The 20,115-nt window shown below is 40.8% G+C and overlaps 1 protein-coding gene across 1 annotated transcript; it reads left to right on the forward strand.

Moving 5' to 3' along the window:
• Positions 1-2,582: 2,582 nt before the first annotated feature.
• Positions 2,583-19,230, forward strand: kcnj3a (potassium inwardly rectifying channel subfamily J member 3a; the record flags this gene model as incomplete). The annotated part of the gene is made up of 3 exons (XM_083682386.1): positions 2,583-3,260; positions 4,016-4,232; positions 18,638-19,230. The coding sequence occupies 3 exons, from the start codon at positions 2,583-2,585 to the stop codon at positions 19,228-19,230; spliced, it is 1,488 nt and encodes a 495-aa protein (XP_083538512.1).
• Between the last annotated feature and the right edge of the window lie 885 nt (positions 19,231-20,115).

A 20,115-nucleotide genomic window follows, 5' to 3' on the forward strand; every position in this document is an offset into this window, starting at 1 on the left:
AGTGAGAGAAAAAATAGATGTTTTACACAAGCCTATCAAACCAATGATACCTTATGTGGGAGGATGTTGTGGTTGTTTCAGTGGTAAGTGGAGCTCATTGCTTCTGGCTTCTAATGCTGTTTTGCCTAATACTGCACCTGTGAAATGGCTATGTATGCAACAATAATCAATAAACCAATTATTAATCATTAATTGATTTAATGTTTGATTGATTCAATTATAACACTACATTGACAACTAGACCATAGTACAATATTGTCATTGCACATTGATTGGGAAAATGCTTTGCTTCACATGAATCCAGCTTCAACCTGAAGTTGAATGAAGAGTATGGTTTTACTTGGCTATCCCTGGGGTTCTCAGTGTATTCAGCTAGGGAGCAGCACAAAATTACAACACTTTGTCTCTTTCTCTCTGTGACTGTGACTGTGTGTGTGTGTGTGTGTGTGTGTGTGTGTGTGTGTGTGTGTGTGTGTGTGTGTGTGTGTGTGTGTGTGTGTGTGTGTGTGTGTTTATTTCTGGTGATATGAAGGGCGTGAATCAGTGTTTTACATTGTGGGCGGCGTTCCTTCTGTTTTCGTTGTCTCTTGGGAATAGTACGGTGTGCAGTGAGGGTCAGCAGGTGGTGGTCCTGCTGCAAAACCTGTTACTCTGTTAAGATCATGAGAGATAACCTCTGCTGTTGAGCGGAATTTGTGGTTGACCCCAAGTAATAGGAATTTGGGAGCTGACCCCGAGTAATAGCAGGTATAAGAGATATCAAGTACATGGGGAAGACTGGCTTTCCTCCGAGCTTATAGCAAGTAGTATGGCTAGATAGGTTAAACCATGCTACAGATATCCTTGTTAAGCGCTATTTGAAACAAACTTTTTGGATGGAGTGCCAACTATATGTAGGCTACAACAATATATCTTTTTGTTCACCATATCCAATACATACTTTACGTGCTGTATAGAAAGATATATTGTTGTAGCCTAAATATATTTGGCACTATACACTCACGGTACACTTTATTAGGAACACCTGTACACCTTCTCATGGTGGAGGTGGTGTAATGGTGTGAGGAATGTTTTCTTGGCACACTTTGGGCCCGTTAATACCAAGCAATCATCGCTTGAATGCCACAGCCTATTTGAGTATTGTTGCTGACCATGTGCCTCCCTTCATGGCCACAATTTACCCATCTTCTAATGGCTACTTCCAGCATGATAATGCACCATGTCACAAAGCAAAAGTCGTCTCAAACTGGTTTCATGAACATGACAATGATTTCAGTGTTCTTCAGTGGCCTTCCCTGTCACCGGATCTGAATCCAATAGAACACCTTTGGGATGTGGTAAAAAGGGAGATTCACAGCTTGAAAGTGTACCTGAAAAATCGATGCAATCATGTCATCATGGACCAGAATCAATATAGTGTACGTAATAAAGTGCTCGGTGAGTGTATATGCCATTTAGCTGACGCTTTTATCCAAAGCGACTTACATTGTAGTTGAGTGCATACATTTTTTCCGTATATATAATCCACTCCTAAATTAATTAGAAAAAAACGACAGCATTCCAAGCCTTCATACTTGTGACAATTTTCTGTGTATTTCCCACAAATAATACTCTGCAAAACCGAGCCTGTACCTCTTCCCTCCACCCCCTTCCAAATAGTATTTGTAGTACCACTATCAGGCAATAGTGAGTGCATCATTGCATACGGAGAGTGCAGTGCAGTGCGCAGGAGCCTCGAAGGGGGAAATCGAGGGAAAAAACGAAGAAGCCACTGCCGGGTCTTTATTACTTGAATTCATAGGAACATCATCGAAATTACATTAGAAGGGGGAATCAAGAGAGAAAGACTTGCACACACCACATCGATGAGCGGGGCCACACAACTATGAACGGACAGTTAATTCTTCCATGAAGCCATCACATTCTGTTGTCATATAACTGAATACAGATCCTATGTGTGCACATAAGATCACAAAGCGGAGGTTTGGGAACCGAATCGTGTCCAACACCAACGCTAAAATCGGATGTACTGTATGTATGGACCCGTTTCATCTCGACCACTGCGTAACCACCATTACCCAACAATTAATGAATTACTTATTAACTAGCTGCTTGATGGGGCATTGAAACAATTTGAACTTTTAACCCAAGGTGTGGACTTCTCGGTTAAGAACAGATTTGAGCCATCCTGCATTGCTCCAACCTGGGAGGGCGATGAGTAATCAGCGACGCACAAGAGAATAAACTGTTGTATCCTCAGCTGCGACTGGCGCGTTTGGAAAGCTCATCCTGTGCGTATTAATTTCATAGGGAGCTACTCTTCGAACGAAGATTGGTTTGTAGTGATATCGGTGACAGTATTGTTCTCGTTTTCATGGCTTTGGACAATAGTAGTAACAGTATGTGGAGAGAGGGGACGGTGCGTGATTAGTTCGGTACAGAGAGTGCACTTTCCTCGCCTTTTTTTCCAGATTTTGCGCACAACCATACGGACAATTCCAGCAAGTACAACGAGGTCCTGCAAAGAAATAGACTTCACATTGAATCCTTCAGGTTATTTCTTTCGCTGCTGTCATCGTAGCATGTCTGCACTTCGAAAGAAATTTGGGGACGATTATCAGGTAGTGACCACCTCATCCAGTGGCTCTGGATTCAACCAGCCGGCGCCAGAGAAGAAGAAGAAGAGGCAACGCTTTGTGGACAAGAACGGGCGATGTAACGTCCAGCATGGGAACCTGGGTGGTGAAACCAGTAGATACCTCTCAGATTTATTCACCACACTGGTAGATCTGAAATGGCGCTGGAATCTATTCATTTTCATCCTAACGTACACAGTGGCATGGCTCTTCATGGCCTTTATGTGGTGGGTCATAGCGTACATTAGAGGAGACCTCTACCGTGCCCACGATGACAAGTACACGCCATGCGTTGCCAATGTCTACAACTTTCCCTCTGCGTTTTTATTCTTCATAGAAACGGAGGCCACCATAGGATATGGGTATAGGTACATCACGGACAAATGTCCCGAGGGGATCATTCTATTTCTCTTCCAGTCAATCCTTGGATCAATCGTTGATGCTTTTTTGATTGGCTGCATGTTCATTAAGATGTCCCAGCCTAAAAAACGGGCAGAAACTCTGATGTTTAGTGAACATGCGGTTATTTCGATGCGTGATGGAAAACTAACTCTCATGTTCAGGGTCGGCAACCTGCGCAATAGCCATATGGTCTCGGCACAGATCCGATGCAAATTGCTGAAAGTAAGTGCCACTGCCAAATGCCCATGTAGCTCTACAACAGTTTAGTAGTAAAGCGTTATTACCTCTATCAGACAGTAGGTCATTACTTTTTTATTGATTATTATTTGCGCACATTTAAACCGTTGCGCATAATTAGATTATATGAAATTATTCGAAAATGAAATGCACGATCTTTGAATAATCAGCGGACCATTTTCAGGTTGATTAATTCCAACAAATACTTTTAAGATATATATGTCTATCGTTTACTCCTCTCGTGCAATTCATATTAATCTGAATTAGAAATACTATTAATTAATTTCCAGGCACTTAAGATACATAGCATAGTAGTTATCTATCACTTTGCTTTGGCATATCAACCTGAAGTTGAAAGATACAAGTAAACCAGAACTTTACAACCACTGGGGTGCCTTTCAGGGTTCCACACTGGCAATGAAACAGCAGGCCTACTGTATGTTTCCATTTTGTTGCTTGAGTATCAACTGAATTGAAAAATTTGAAGGATTGATAAACCTACCCTTTTGAATAAGAAGTTAATTGTGGTCAAAGCATTTAAAATATGCCTTTGGTATGCCTTAGAGGCCAGGCCCCCTCCTTCGATTTACTTTTTACTGTCTATTTACTGATGATTGATCGCTTTGATTGCTTACAAAAAATGTGAATAGCTGTCATTACGGCTCACTGGGTTTCAGCAGTAGTTAAACTGTTGTTGCCCCCTCCTCTATCTCCCCCCCTCTCTCTCTACGCTTCCATAGTCTCGTCAGACGCCCGAAGGCGAGTTTCTTCCGCTGGATCAGTTGGAATTGGACGTGGGCTTCAGTACCGGGGCTGACCAGCTCTTTCTCGTCTCACCACTCACGATCTGCCATGTGATTGACACCAAAAGCCCATTCTACGAACTCTCCCAGAGATCCATGCAAACAGAGCAGTTTGAAATTGTGGTGATATTGGAAGGAATAGTGGAAACCACTGGTAAGTCATTTTATTTTTGTTGGTGCAACATTATTGAAAACTATAGCAGGCCTACTGTAATTCCCTTGTGCTGATATGAATAAAGTAGCGGGAAATAAGGCTATGGCTGTAGTAGGTTACACTGTGATGGTGAAGCAGATGTGCTGTATTCAGAACTGAAAGTCTTTTTTTAGGGACATTTCCTAACAAGTCATTTGATTTACTTTAAGTAGTCGTTGGCAGGTGTTTAGGCTACTGTTCGAGTACTGTGGAGGGCCATATTGCACCAAATGGGCTATCCATTGACCCCTAGATGTTAGTGGATGTCATATTATATTATTGATCTTTGATTTCTTGGCAAGCATTACTGTACAGTATGTGGAACACACAGCTGTTTATATATCAGATTTTATTGTACAGCAGATAAAGTAAAAAAGACAACACGTTTGCAATGATCTACTAAATCTCTGTTAAATTTGGCATTGTTTCTATTAAGCAATATAACTACTTGCTGTACGAAATATGATTGCATATAATTTTTTTTAATATGCACAGTAGTTTACATAACTGCTTATTTCACGGCATATCTTTTCAGTCATTTTTATGCTCTGCATATTGCAGAAGTGCATATTAAAACTATAACGGTGTCAGAAAACATTGATTTCCTCCCAAAATATATGAGTATCTGTCAAAGGAACAGTATTGCTCTTCTTCAATAGAAACCCCATATTCTGTGAGAGTATAATTTTGCTTTCCACAGTGCTTTAAGAAATTGGGATCGTTAATGCAATGAGAACAATAATGCCACTTGAGAATTTGTTTGGCTGCTGTGATCATAGTTTTGTCTGCATTTTCAAATTCAACAGTTCAAAGTGCTGCAGAGGAGACGTCCTTTAACATTACCGACTCACAGAACAATGAAGCATTAGTGGAAGCTATAAGACCACAGTGGAAAACACTCACTGACGATGAGAAAAGTTGCCCCTCTGTTTGTGTCCCTCAAATTAAGCTGTTATGTAAAGTATGCACAAAGATATGCACTTTTATATTTGTAGTCCATAGATTTTCATTGAAACTCATGATTTTCACTTAAATCTTTTTTAGGACAGGTTCGTTGTACAGCAGATGAAATATCACTTGCTGGCATGCAGCAGATCTTCCATATGAACATTTTATTAGAATGATTTATTAAAATGAGGTTTGACAAAGTGTTGAGAAATGGCAGCATGATATGCCTGACGTACTGCACTGCTTTCTTCAAGTGTGGACAACTTTTTCTGAAAGTTGTGATACACCAGTCAATCATGACAGAGGATTCTAGAATGAGGATGCTTGATGCAAACCAATTCACAACATGAAAATTATGGCATGATCACATAACATGGCGTATCAGAGAAATTAGATGGCAGGTATTCGTCATAATTGGATTTGTAGATTTATAAATGTAATCAGAGTACTTTGTAATTATAATTTCCTATATCTGGTTTCAATCAACTCTGCGAATCAAGACAGCATTAATCTTTACCATGTTATCTATATAAGCTTGTGGTTGCGTGAGGTTGCAGAGTAGCAAGGGTGGTGATGTGAAAACAATATATGGTTAAAAATTGATGTACAGTGAAAGTCTAATCCTCAGACACTTTCATTTCTGGCCAATGTAACTCTGTTTCCATGGCAACCTCTCCTTGAGCGTTCAGGATTGCAGCACTGCACCTAAACTTAGATTTTTATTCCTATGGTATGGGAGAACTGTAATGAAATACACCGCCAACATGTGCTGTACATAAAATGCAATAGGTCTACTGACAAAACTATCTGATATTATGAGAAATATAGCCACTGAGATAAGATGAAAAGGACTCTTGAGAGCTTTACTGTGAAGTGTGACTCGGGCTTATGGTTGCCAAAATAGGTGATACGGTCTGAGACAGAATATGATGAAATATTAATTTAGAGGCTATATGGGCTGTTCAACTCTGAAGGTTTGTTTGCTTATTGGCCACAAATCACCAGTACTGTAAATATTATATTATCCCGATGCGTTTCTCAAAGACATAGTCACGTGTTCCACACAAGTAATTTCTACATGGCTTGTCATCTGTTATATCATCCATGGTGTGAATTTAGCCACTGTACAGGGAGATAACATTATACGATTTGTCACGACATATCATTTCTGCAAAAGCTGTCCCGACCTAAATGGTTAATCTTAAAAAGTTCAGATTAAAAAACAGAAGACATGAAAGAATGGATGTACAGTCTGTTTACATATGGTGAGTCACGGAACACCGTTGAATCACAAGGTGCTTTTGCATTTTGTATTTTCTAGTTCAATTGCTCAGACTGCAGTCTATTAAGTGGAACGTCACATGCTGTTTTGGAGACGCACAAAAGCTTCACAACGTTACAGTTTGAATGCCAAACCAATTACAAACTGTATATCTAACTTGTAATTTTGTACTTTTGGCCAATCCTTATCCTCTTTCTAGATCAGAAAGAACCCACACTTCTTTGAAGCTCAGTAAAAAGATAAACAAGCCAGGGATTTTAATTTCATGGCAAGCTGACTTTGAATGTGTGATAGACTAGAGGAAAAACTTTGTCAGCAAGACAGAATATTTATCCTTGAAAAGTTGTCTGGTTTTTTTTGGACGCCTACTTTATTAGCACAACACATTTTGTGCGTTGCAAAAAAATCTGCAAAGCCACTTAATTTGAATTTTGTGTTAAGTCGACAATTATGCTTCGAAAAGCAGAGGCACATCAGCATAAAATGGAGCTTTGTGAGGGCGGTTATATGACTATCATGCAAATTCTAGTGAAGGATGTGGTGGTGGGGACATGCTGTGACATTTACATGATGTTACTGAGGGATTTACTAATATTTTGGGAGAGCTCCAGCCGAAAGCCATAGTGATGATTTTGGTCGACTTTGTAAAGAGCAGTTTCTCTAGTTGGGGATGTATTCAGTGTCCCCATTGACTTGCCTGCCTGGTGGGGCTGACTTAGCACTTCTGTAGCTATCTGAAGCTGCTTATCTCTTTATTTGGTTATGAACTATTCACAGTCAATGTTATCATGACTTTCCATGTCCATATGGCCAACATTCACCTGATTAAATGAACAATACCCTTACCATTTATTTCAGATATTCATAAACAGGTTCCTCTCTGGTATACATTGGTATACAGTACAATACTTCACAAACCATAGAAAATCACTGGGTGGGAAAAAAGTTGCTGCTTTGACAAATTAGGCTCTTGAGTTCACAAAAAGCCATACAGCATGTGGAAAAGGACACACAGAGCATGAGGAAACCCTCTGTTCCTCCATATCTACTTAGCTGTGCATCGGTTTGGATTGTTTTCTTAGCTTCCTCTCAGCCATTCTCCCTTTCACCCTCAGGGGATTTTCATGCTACTGTATTAGAGAGAAAATAGATTCACTTCGTTATTGTGTTTCTGTATTTTCCTCATGCTAAGATGTGTGTGGGTGGCATGAGACAATTGTATACTTGACTTGATTAAAAGTGGTGTTGATGTTTATTTATGTGCATTTATGTGCATATAGTACACACACTGTCGGCTTTGTGTTGCTATTGGGCGTTACAGTACAGCATTGAGTTAAGAAACAGATACAGTCTTCCACCACATTATTTGGTAAATTAAATGACTCCTCTAATCTGACATACTGTAATAGAAGCGATTATGTTATTATATATTGTTTTGGCTCATGTTCTGTATTAGGACTTTCAAGGTATTCCAACATGCCACAATGTTGAGCTGTGGATAAACAAACACAGCAAAACCAATGAATATGAACCTGCATATTGGTTGAGGGGTGCCAAATATGAATTTGTGATAGCATTGCATAAGAAAGACAGCAGCATGCATCCACACAGATTTCTCGGTACAGTAAAAATATACGTACTAACACAGGACTTGGCATGTCAAGAGATGGCATGTGAAGCTGGTGTCCTGGCTTATTTCCCAATCTGGCCTACATTCCTTCATGGCTCCCTAATCACCCCTGATTCCTAATTGACATATTTCTCTCCTCACCTCTCCAACAACAACTGTGTATGGTGGAAAGGCACTATATAAATCCAAGCCATTAATTATTAACTAATTAATAAATACATAAATTTACTTTAGTAATGGTATCACAGCAATGTTATGGTAAGAATAGTAGTACAGTAATGCTATTACATTTGCGTAGTACACTACCATTGCACCAGCATAATGACTTCAGAGAAATGTAGCAGATTAGCGGAGCAGTCTGTCGTTCATCATCAAGAGCGTCAGTTGAAATGGAAATGGATACAGTAGCTCCCTGCTGCACTGTATAACTGTCTATGAGCCGTTCTCTGAGTGATTCCAGCCCAGGCACCAGCCCCAATGTGGTGTCAGCAGGTCTGTGTAGTGTACAGTAGGTAAACAGTAGCAGAACAGAACCTCTGATAAGGCCCGAAAGGAAATACATGCCTCTGGAGAAAGTGACCGTAATTCATTCTGAATGATTACACTCAGAGCGTGTCTTCTCTCCCCCACACTCTCTCCCCCCCCCCCCCCAGTGCCTCGCCGGCTTCCATTGCTTTGCCGGTTCAAAGGGTTAATGTGGGTTCAGCAGGGAAGTCAGGCTGCAGAGCAGGTGAGAACAGGAGTCTCCAATTAAATCTAATGTGCCCAGGGTCAGAGCACAGGAGTCACAGAGGCGCTAGGCCTCCCCACGGAGAGAGAGAGGAGCCTGTGTATCTGAGCTAAGGTGTTCTGGTAAGCTGCATATCTAATAGCCTCTGTTCTTCAGTGTGTTTCGTTGTTTCTCACTGATTTGTTTCATTTAACATTGTTAACGGCATTACAAATGATTTTTGAACTCCCTGCCTCACACATGTAATCGTCTTAATTGGCTGGCCTTATTGCAGCTTTATCATTTATATGAAATCGTGTTTTTTTTGTCTGGTTTTACATTCTCCAGTCTATACAAAGAAATCTTCTCATTGAACTCTACTATCTATAATTTTCAGTTCAGATTTAAACTGACCCATCTGGGTTAACTAGAATGTTCACATAATGAACATGGCTAATTTGCATAGACGTTTCGAGATGCCCACTAATCAAAAACAAAATAACAAAATAATGTCAAAATCCACACTGAACGAGACACAGTTCATTCTGGGTGGAATCCTTACTCGAAAATCTGCTGGAAAAAAGTCGAACCATCACGCAAATTTCCCATGGACATCAATGCAAGATTTACGCAAATGTCAGAGTTACACATGCGGATCTTGAGTTACCCACCCTGTGTGAGCTGATATTGTAGAGCTGTAGAGCTTTACATTTCATGACTATTGTAAACTGTAATTGCACTGGGGATGAACTCCACATAATGGGCATTGCAATGAACGAGGGATGACATAGAGGATTCATTATCCCCTGTAGATGAACTGTGTTGGGCTACCCAAGGGGAAACTAAGGTAATTGTGTCTTTAGGGATTTGTCAGCACTCTGGGATGGTGATAAATCATTGGAGGAAGGAGAGGTGTGATGGCAGACCTGGGATGAACTCATTTGGTGACGACAGCACGTCCACCGAGGTAATGGTCGGCCAGGCGATGATGTGTACGTCATACCAAAGACCAGTGGTCATGCTACGCACTTAGAACCAGAAACAATACGGACTTAGAATCAGAAACAATTTGCTCCTCCTCTCAAAAGACTTGCAGTTTTTGTGTGGTGTAGTTTTGACAAAAAAAAGTGGTGCTGTCCACACATTACAAAAAAGGTCTTCAAACTCAGATATATGTTTGACAAAGTATAGCAGTAGATACCGTATTAAACAACCAGGCAAAGACTTCATCATCATGGCTCGTGGTTCATATGAAAGACGCATTGAGGAGATCCTTTTTTATTACATTTGAGCTTTTATTTACCGTCTGCTTTTATTTACCGTCTGCTTTTATTTACCGTGGATTAGCCTCTACAGTCCTCACTTGTTCTCTGCTTTTACTGTTTTAAACTCCCATGACTGTTATCATACTTGTTATCCTCTTCAATTGTTTTAATTAATTAATAGTTTTTATTCATAATCCTGTGACGTGCTTTTTGTTGAATTCGTGTATGAAATGTGCTCTATAAATAAAGTTTGATTTGATTTAATTATATTAGAGCTTGGTTTAACACTCACTGAAGACGGTGGGCTCCACTAGAACTGTCTGTTATCTCAAAGTGATAAAGGTTGCTTTTAGTGTTTTGGCCACTGGTTGTATTGATTGATAGCGCCAGAATGTCCCTGAAGTCCACGCGAATCGATTTGACTCGAAACACACACAGCCAGCCACATGAACATTTTGTTCTGAGGAGTTGCTTCTACTTGAGAGACAACCGTTTGTGATGTCTGCTTCTATTTCTGTCCCACAGACATGCTAAAACTTCAGACCACACTCAAGCCAGAGTGTGTAAACGTTAGCGTTACCGTACTGTGGGCTAGATGCGATATCCCCCTTTTTGAATGGCTGCGGTAGAAATGTGATTAGTCTTCCCACCATTAGTCTGTGTTTGGCTTCAAGGCTATCGATCGATTGCCGCTTTGTTATCCTTGGTCTCTTTATGGCAGTTTTTTGCTTCCCTGTTAGCTTGATTGTCTGGTTTTCTCCCCAGTGTGTGGATGGTCTTGCTGTTGTGTCCTGCTTTATGCTTCTTTCTCCTGGTGTGTCACCTAACCAGCCCTGTGTAGAGGCTTGGCAGCGACACTCAACTCACAGCCCACAGCCCACAGCCCACAGCCCCTGCTCTGCTCAGCACTGCTCCCCCTGTCTACCTCCACACTGATTTTATTGCCTGAGCATTCTGGCTCTCCAAACAACACCCATCCCCCATAGCAGTGCATTTTCTACACATTTTTTTTTCTTCTCAGCCAGTGGATTCCCTCCCCTCTTGTTTTTCTTGCACAGTATTGCCCACCGTCACACGTTGTATGCATGGAATAAACACAAGAGCTGGAAGCAACTGGATGGCACTTTTACTAATTGATGGAGCAGTAAAACCAGTATTACACACAAGCTTTTATTTTCGTCTAGGAAAAAGTGAAGCAGGGAACAGAGGGTCTGAAAGCCAGTGGATGTGTCTGTGCTTACAGTAGCACTTCATGGTGGTCACCATAGAAACAGATTATCTGTCTCAGAGATAGCAGTTGTGGCCGTAATGGACGTATCTGTACAAAAAATTAGAAATATGAAGAATAAAATTCAACCTTGGTCAGACACAATTTGTCATGTCCTTTCAGGCAGTTAATTGAAAAAAGGTGAAGTTGTCAAGGAGGCGAAGTATACTCACTGTAGTAGTACTCTCACTCCTGTGAATTCAACTGTCTCTCCTCCATGATGAAAGGGCACATCTTTGCAATGCCTATTCCCTTTTCTTTCTCCCTCTGTTTTCCTCTTTTTGCTGATCTAGCCCAGTGCAGCTTTTTAATATTTGATGTGACTAAGCCAATAAGTGGAAAAGCAGCAATGTTTTTCTCTGCTTTCCAGAAACAAGACAGTTTACCATAATTGTCTCGTATTTACTGTAATTGTAGTCGCTCACCATTTTTGTGAACTGAAGTATCCTTATTACAGTGTGTTGATATGCACCACTACTTATTGTCTGACGAAAAGAACAGTGCTTGGATGTAAGGATAAGGATCGGTATTGTCCTATCAGGAATACAGATATTCTCTGTATTCACTGTCCAGATTTACATCCCTGTGTGTACTTGCGTATCTCATCCCTGTGTGTGCCTGCGTATCTCATCCCTGTGTGTGCTTGCATCTTGGGCTGCCTCTTAAGCTCAAAGAGTCTGTCAGGGGACTGTACTGACATCCGTATACTGGTGAGTGAGGGTACATGGATGAGTGTGTGTGTGTGTGTGTGTGTGTGTGTGTGTGTGTGTGTGTGTGTGTGTGTGTGTGTGTGTGTGTGTGTGCGTGTGCGTGCCTGCCTGTGTGCGCATGCCTCTGTGTGTGTGTGTGTGTGTGTGTGTGTGTGTGTGTTTGTTTATGAGGTGTCTTACATCTCCAGATCCTTGTCTGTGTGTGAGACAGAACTGAGAGGTCGGGGAGGACTCTGACGCCCCCTCTCTCCCAGTGACTTGGACTGTGGGAGTTCAACTAGAGAATCATGGTAATCAGAATAACAGACTATACTATATTTGCATTGTCATTGATTCTCATCTTCATTTGCATCACATTTTTCTTTCACATTCCGTGTAGCTGAGATTGTTGTCTAAAAAGGAGCTCAGAAAAGCACTTTTTTTGTCACCTTTAAGTCAAATGACATTCATATGGATTGACAGAGATGTGAGAAGCGGACTGAAGGGGCTTCATAACAACCATGTACTCTACAGACAGCAAGGTACTTGCACTTCTCTGGTCCTTAAGCTGGGGAGTAGAGAGTGCGCTCCCCCAGACATACTGTACACTACAGCATACAGGATGACTGAACCATGCAGCAAATGAATATGATCCCCCCCAGCTCCCACTGCTTCAGTTCGACCTCACTGGTCTACGGATGCCAGTAAAGCTCACTGAGGCACCGTCAAGAAACGCTGGCAAGCCCTTCCTCTCATGTACTTCTCCCATTCCGGCCTCCGAAGAATCTATTTGATCTCCCTGCCAGTGTTATTTGAAGCCACAAAGGCTAAGGTGGGTGTTATCCCATCACCAACACCGTGTGTGTTCAGTCTCAAACTGAGACTGAGAACCACAGAGTGTTGCATACTGTAACCTCTGCACATGCAGATACAGATACTCCCTCAAATGACAACATGCAGTTGCCTCTTTTTAATTAATCCAGAAATTATTTGACAAACAGTAAGGAATTGGTGTATAAGCACAAGGCAGCCGTTTCAACTGAGCATTTTGCTCATGTTCAGTCAGGACACTCACGTACGTCAGTTCGACCATTTATTGCATAAAAATGGTAATACATTTAAGCTTGGCATAATTGGATGGCTCCGCTCTGTAGAGCTCCCTGCCGGGAGTTAAACAACCACAACATATAAGTAATAAAATATGGCAGGGAGCCCATGACTTATCAAGCCCCCCCCCCCCCCCCCCCCCCCGTAGGTGGGCTACATACAGAGTGACTGAGTGGGTGGAGGCTGTGGGTGGTGGGTTTGGACGAGCACACAAAACTTACTCTCATAGCCGGTACAACAGTGTCACAATTGTTAAATGCTATGGAGGAGTATACAATAAACATGGCTGCTTTTTAAGCCTCTGAACATCTCTTGAACATGTGAAGGTGCATATGTGTGAACTCGCTGTCCTGTCACCTGACAGACAGCTGTGCTGGTGACTTAGAGTGCCCTGCCTGAACTAACACTATGCTCCATTTTATCTGTATTGATTTGTAAACTATTGAATCGAATTATGTGACTACAAATGCTATGTTGTCATATTGATTTTGTTTGATCTTTTTCTGGTTTTCTTTTTCTTCTTCTTTCTTTTCTTTTTCCTACGGTGAATAAACAAGTCTCCCGCTGAGGTGGCGAATATCTTCTAATACTTTTGATTTGTTTCTGTTGTTTGCTACAATGACTGTTTGTTTTTTTGTCAGAAGACGTTGTGTGTTCTGATTAGCTTTTTCATCCCTACTCAGCAGCTCTGTATTCTTGCCTGATAATCTTTGATACAGCACGTGAACACAGCATTGAAGTTGTGCAGGGGATTGGATTTCACACTTATTAACATCCTCTGTAGGATTATGAAACTTTCCTTGTTATTAGAATAATGATCTCTCTGAAATGTTATATTCCTTAAAAGTTATGAATATCTGACATTTAATGATCTAGGCACCTTCTATTTTCAGCTGTACAGGCCTAACTGGGGGAGGTGTTATGTGACGTTACCGTCACTGTGAGAGATTGGCCCGCAGGGAGATTACAACTCCTGCATTAGTTGGAGGTGTGTCACCACTTTCTCGGACATGGAAGACATGTTTGATTGTGGGATATACTGGTTAACACTTTACAATAACTTTCAAGAATAAAAAATGGATGCATTACTAAGTACATTCATTGTTAGTAAATTAGTATTTCCTCTCTTAGAAATCCTCATCAGCATTTAGCTGATGTATTGGTTATTGATAATTAATGTATTGGTTATTGATAGACATTTTTATAAGATGTTACCATAAACAGTTGGCCCACTGAGAATAGCCTGCAGCAGTACATACCAGGGGATATGAAATGAAGAAAGTATGTGTACACAGAACACAGTATACGTCCAATAAAAATGAAAAGAGCAAAGGCACTTTGAAATAGAGAAATATGAGAGATTATATGAGAAATAACCTCACCTTGAACCATACTTTATTAAACGTGACACTTTGCAATATTGGCCCATGCCTTCAATGATGAGAAGTTACTACAATCTGTGATTCCATCAAAACAAACACTTGTTGAGAGGAGTTGGTGTTGTTGGAAAAGGTCACTGCTGTACAGATTATCAAGCCGTCTCTCTCTGTGACTATAGGCATGATGATGGATGATCCAACCCAGTATTGACTGATAAAAAAACCGTTCTGATCCTTTCGGCTGGCTTTCGATTGTGATCATCGTGAAGAGAAAAGGAAAATACTTCAGTGTTGTCTACTGTGTGTCTGTTGTATGCCTTGAGCTTGAGTCCGAATAGCTTTCATATGGTATGTTTACATGTTCAGATCTGCAGATTTGGTTTCCATAGAAACACATCTTCCATTCCAGGCAGGTATGACTTTTATGATTATATATCGCTTTGCAAAAACTAAATAAACACACCACACTTTTGTTTTTGTCCCACTGTTGCACAATTCCTGACATTTTAGGTATTTATTTTAGGTAATTGGTCAAATTATATACTCGAAAGTACTCCTAATGTTCAAAAGCAGGCTGGTTTGGCAGTGTTTCGATGTACTCGATATGACCTCTGTGATTGTAAATGGCTATGATAGCGATGGGTCTGTAATTGTGGCATATTCTCCCTTTCCCAGAGGTGGGCACTACAGCATTGGCACAAAGCAACTATTTCAGCGAGATTGTGGACGGCTTTTACTGTTGGTACGGAGGAGTGCCCCTCTTAGACACCACCACTTACCTTATGCTGTTGATGGAGGGTTTGCCAAAATTGCTGTTCTCTCTCCGCTAATTCGAAGCCACTCAATGAGAGGCAGGTCAGAAAACAGAGATTACACTTACGTGTGATTATTTGATCTCAGGTGAGATCTCAGTGGGATTATCATTTAGTGTCACTGTCATTATAGACCAATGATCATAAATATCGAATAATCTAATAGGACTGACAAATAGAAATGCTCTACTGTGGTTTAATTTATTTTGCATCTTGCTTGGCGACAGTAACCCCCCTCCACACATTCTGGCTTAATTTAACTTCATCATGATATATTAATATCCTCTACTTATTTCTACAGATTTTCCATTGAGTGCTTGATATTTACTTTCTTATTGATATTTTTGGACATTTGGAGACCCCTAACCCGCATTGCTGACTAAGATAGCTGAGAGGAGCAAAGTATCATATGGTATCTGAATTACAGGCAATATGTTATTAGTGGCATCACAGAGGAACAACTGATGTCTCAAGCAGAATAACAGTTTAGGAGTGTGCTTTTGCATGTGACTAATGTTTTGTCAAATTGCAGTCTGACATGTTCATGATACAAACGACTCCAAGATTCCCCTGCACTTAGCTTCAATTGGCCTCAGCCTAGTTCTTATTAGCACTGTGGGCCCTAGTTGACGTTGTAGCATATTTCAATATGCCGAAAGCTCTCAGTACTCAGTACTCAGAAAGCGATAGGGCAGAAGTAATCGCCAAGCGTACCCTGACCGTACTCGATGTTCAGTCTCTCGCACATCTGTGACTTTGTTGAAAGCTGTTATCAGCGTATTACTTCATGACCTTGGGAACCGAGCAGAAACACAGATGCTCATAGCCCTCCATTAAGACACACACAATACTGCAACGTGATCTGTTGTCTCTTCCAGTGCTTGTTAATTCATCGGGTTCTGATTCATTTGTTGCTACTGGAGCATTATTAAGCAAGTAATTAAAATGTTGTGATGTTAATATCCTGCATCACATAACACTCAACACTTAATGGACGTCAGCAGGCCTCAGATGATGTCCGTGTCTCCAGCTTCGTAACAGCGTGTAGGCCTACACTTAGTTAAAAGGAAGTGGAGGTAGTGAGTAAATAATTTAGATATGCTGGATTTACAATATGCTAGTCTTGGCAGCCATATCTTCTAAGACATTTAACATATGAAAGGTTGAATAGAGCACCGTACAATGTATGTGATATGATACAATGCAAGTAATCAGATAATTATGATTGCAGCTGCTGAATAGCGATGACAATAGGGTTATCACTGGCGATTAATCCATAACTTTATGAACAAGGAATTCATGTTGTTGCTCATTAACTCCATCCTCTTTATTTGACTAATTGTATTTGTTTGTTTACAGAGATCTGAGTGGAGTGTTTAAGCATTCATTTCATTCAGTTTCTTGTAAATGGAGATTTCATGCATGGTGCTTCATAATCTACTGTCATGCTTTATGTTAAATTTGCTGAACACTGTTGAAAGAGCTTCTTTTAATCCTAACTGAACCTTTGTGGGCAGCACAGAGTGGCCACATCCTCCTTGTTAAAAGCGACCAGACAATAGCAGAAACCTGCTTCTCAAATATAATGTGCATAAAGATGGAGTAAGAGGACTGAGAGGATTTTATGAAATGTGAAAGAATTCTTGACAGTTTTCCTAGTTTAGGCTTTCGGTTTAAAGGTCACTCATGAGTTGGTGCTTTTAACAAAATTATTGTGAAGACTGTAGCCTCTGCTTTGTTCAAGCTGATGTTCCTCTGGCAGCACTATGATGACTTGTGTAATCATCTTCTTTTCATATGCACATTTAAGGCTTTGATTCAAAGCACCTTCATTACTGGTTAATGTTTTTGATTAGCAAAGAAATATGAGGTTTAGGGAAAGCTCTGCAGACCCTTGTCTTTGCTAACCCTCCTGTGGTCCTCCGCTTAAGTAATTTGATTATCTTAATCTTCTGCATTTTGTAGTGCCGAACCAAGGTCAAGATGTGGACTGAATGCTAACTAACAAAAGACACAGGATTCTATAGAAGCAAGGCAACATCTGCATATTTCAGCATTGGTTTGAAAGTGCCACTGATTTAGCAATCGTTTCCCTATCAATGAAAGGCAAAATAAAAACAGCCTTTCAAGTTGCTGATCTGGTGCACTGAACTGTACATGTATATGCATTATGGATTAAAAGAATACTTTTACAGTGGCTTATTTCCATACCACTTTTTCATCATCCAGTAGTGATAACATGCCTGTACCTGTTTTACATTTACATTTATGGCATTTAGCAGACACCTTTATCCAAAGCGACTTACAACAAGTACATTTGACTAAGTAAGTGAATCATCTATCCATCAGTCGTCATAAGAAAAATTAATCTATGCTAGGACCAGGGGCTATTGGCAGCCACAATGCTAGAAGAAGCATTGTGACTGCCTTATTTACAGGAGAGAAACTTGCACAGGGGGGTAGTGGGGATGAAGAGGTCTTTAGGAGGGACAGTTAAGAGATGGGTCTTCAATCTAGGGCGGAAGTTTGTATACATAAACATGGCACATTTGACTGAGAGGTCTGCTCCACACAAAAAGGGCAAAAGAGTAAGAATACAGCACATGTGTTAGTGATTATACATGTAATTCAACTTTTATGAATATTCTGATTTGATCAAATTCAACAACAACCTCAATGTAGCATTCGTTGCTGAATCAGGCAGTTGAGTGTTAACAAAATCTGACAAATGGAGGTATTGATTGTGTGCCTTTTAATTTCATTACTGTTGCTTGAGAGAAATAATTAGTATACAATCTGTGAAAGCATTGCTCATATGGTCATGTTTTCCATCTAATAAATCATTAGGAGCAGCTTTGAATCAGCTGTATTGGGCTTCTTTATGAAATTAGCGAGGAACTTGCTCACATTCGTCTTGTATAGAATCTGAAAATCAATTAAGTGTTTTCTTTAAGCAACAGCCTTGTAATAAGTACCAATTCATCCAGTCGGTTTTGTGAGTGATATTGTTTGTTTCATAATTTCAGAATGAAAAGAATCTTTGAGGAATACGTCTTTGTTGAGACTGAGGCCGGGGAGCCAGGGATGCAATTGAATCAGGGTTGCTCTCTGATTCTGAAGTGTTTGTTTAATGCTACAGTAGTCTGTCAAATGTTTAATCTCCAAAACATTAGCCTTGTGTGCTTTGTGCAGAAAAAAGTTAATTTGCCAAAGAATAACACAGGAGACAATCCGTCCAGTCATGCATGATCTTTATGTCTGTTTTTCCTCTTTGACAGGGATGACTTGCCAAGCGAGGACGTCTTACACCGAGGATGAGGTTCTGTGGGGACACCGCTTCTTCCCTGTCATCTCCTTGGAGGAGGGCTTTTTCAAGGTGGACTACTCCCAGTTCCACGCCACCTTCGAGGTCAACACCCCGCCCTACAGTGTCAAGGAGGCGGAGGAGGCCCTGCTCATGTCCTCACCCCTCATGGCCCCGTCCCTGTGCAACAGCGGGGAGAAGAACAGCTCCCTGGACTGCCTGCAAACCCTGGAGGACAATGAGAGCACCAACAAGCTGCCGTCCAAGTTGCAGAAGATGACAGGTGGCCGCGAAGGGCTGCCCAGGAAGCTCCTGAGGATGAGCTCCACCACTTCGGAGATGACCTACAGCCTGGGAGATCTGCCCATGAAGCTGCAACGCATCAGCTCTGTGCCCGGGGTCTCAGAGGAGGCCAAGATGTCCAAGTCCTCCAAGATCCACTCGGACCCAATTAGCCAATCGGTGGCGGACTTGCCCCCTAAACTGCAGCGGCTGGCTGGGGGTGGCAGGATGGACGGACACCTGCCCCCGAAACTCAGAAAGATGAATTCCGACCGCTTCACGTAGAATGGCCGAAACACATTTTAACTTATTACACCCCTGACCCCCGACCCCTGCTCCTAACCCCTTTCCCCTTGTATTATTTCTAATTTATTAATGGACAAGATGATTCTTATATCAAAGAAGATAATGTAGAATATAAATATGTACACATATACCTTATATAAAATAGGGTGATGGGATACAGCACATTTGTTCCTGGATGTACAGTAAGTATACATGCTATGACGAGAGACCTCAGATTATTTCAGGATGATGTATGAATAGCACAATCTGGCATGTACGAAACACTAAGCGCATGTAAAACAGAATCTCTCTCTCTCATTTCCGGCATGACATTTATTGATATATTATTTTACAGAGATGATTTCAATAGTGAACTTACTTACAGTGAATTTGGACAGTTGCAAAAGCCATACGGTTTACGAAGTGGAAAACCTACAGTACATTACAGGAAATGGGTCTAATTTGTGGCGAAGAAGGGTACAGTACATACATTCGATTTGAGTTGATTGTTTTTGTTGTTTAATGTAAAATTGTGTGGCAACGTTCTGTTAAATGCATGCTACTCTTATTGACCTAGCTAGACAAAGGTAATAGACACAGATGTTTAGCCTTAACAATATTACCTTGTTTCCATTTACACGTTTGTTCACAACTGTATTTTTGGTATTTCATGTATAGGATGATATTTTACGCAAATGTATGACTTTTATTAGTTGAGTAAGCGTATGTTGCTGGATGATGCAATCTATATTTGAAAATGCATGGTCCACATCATATGATATATTAGAACTGGGCACAATCTTAGTCAACGTTTAACCCACTTTCAAGGTAACACTTAAGTTGAAAGGGTCATTATTACAAGGGCCTTCTAAGCACAAAATGATC

Source organism: Argentina silus, assembly GCF_951799395.1.
Source record: "Argentina silus genome assembly, chromosome: 12".
Classification (NCBI taxonomy): Eukaryota; Metazoa; Chordata; class Actinopteri; order Argentiniformes; family Argentinidae; genus Argentina; species Argentina silus.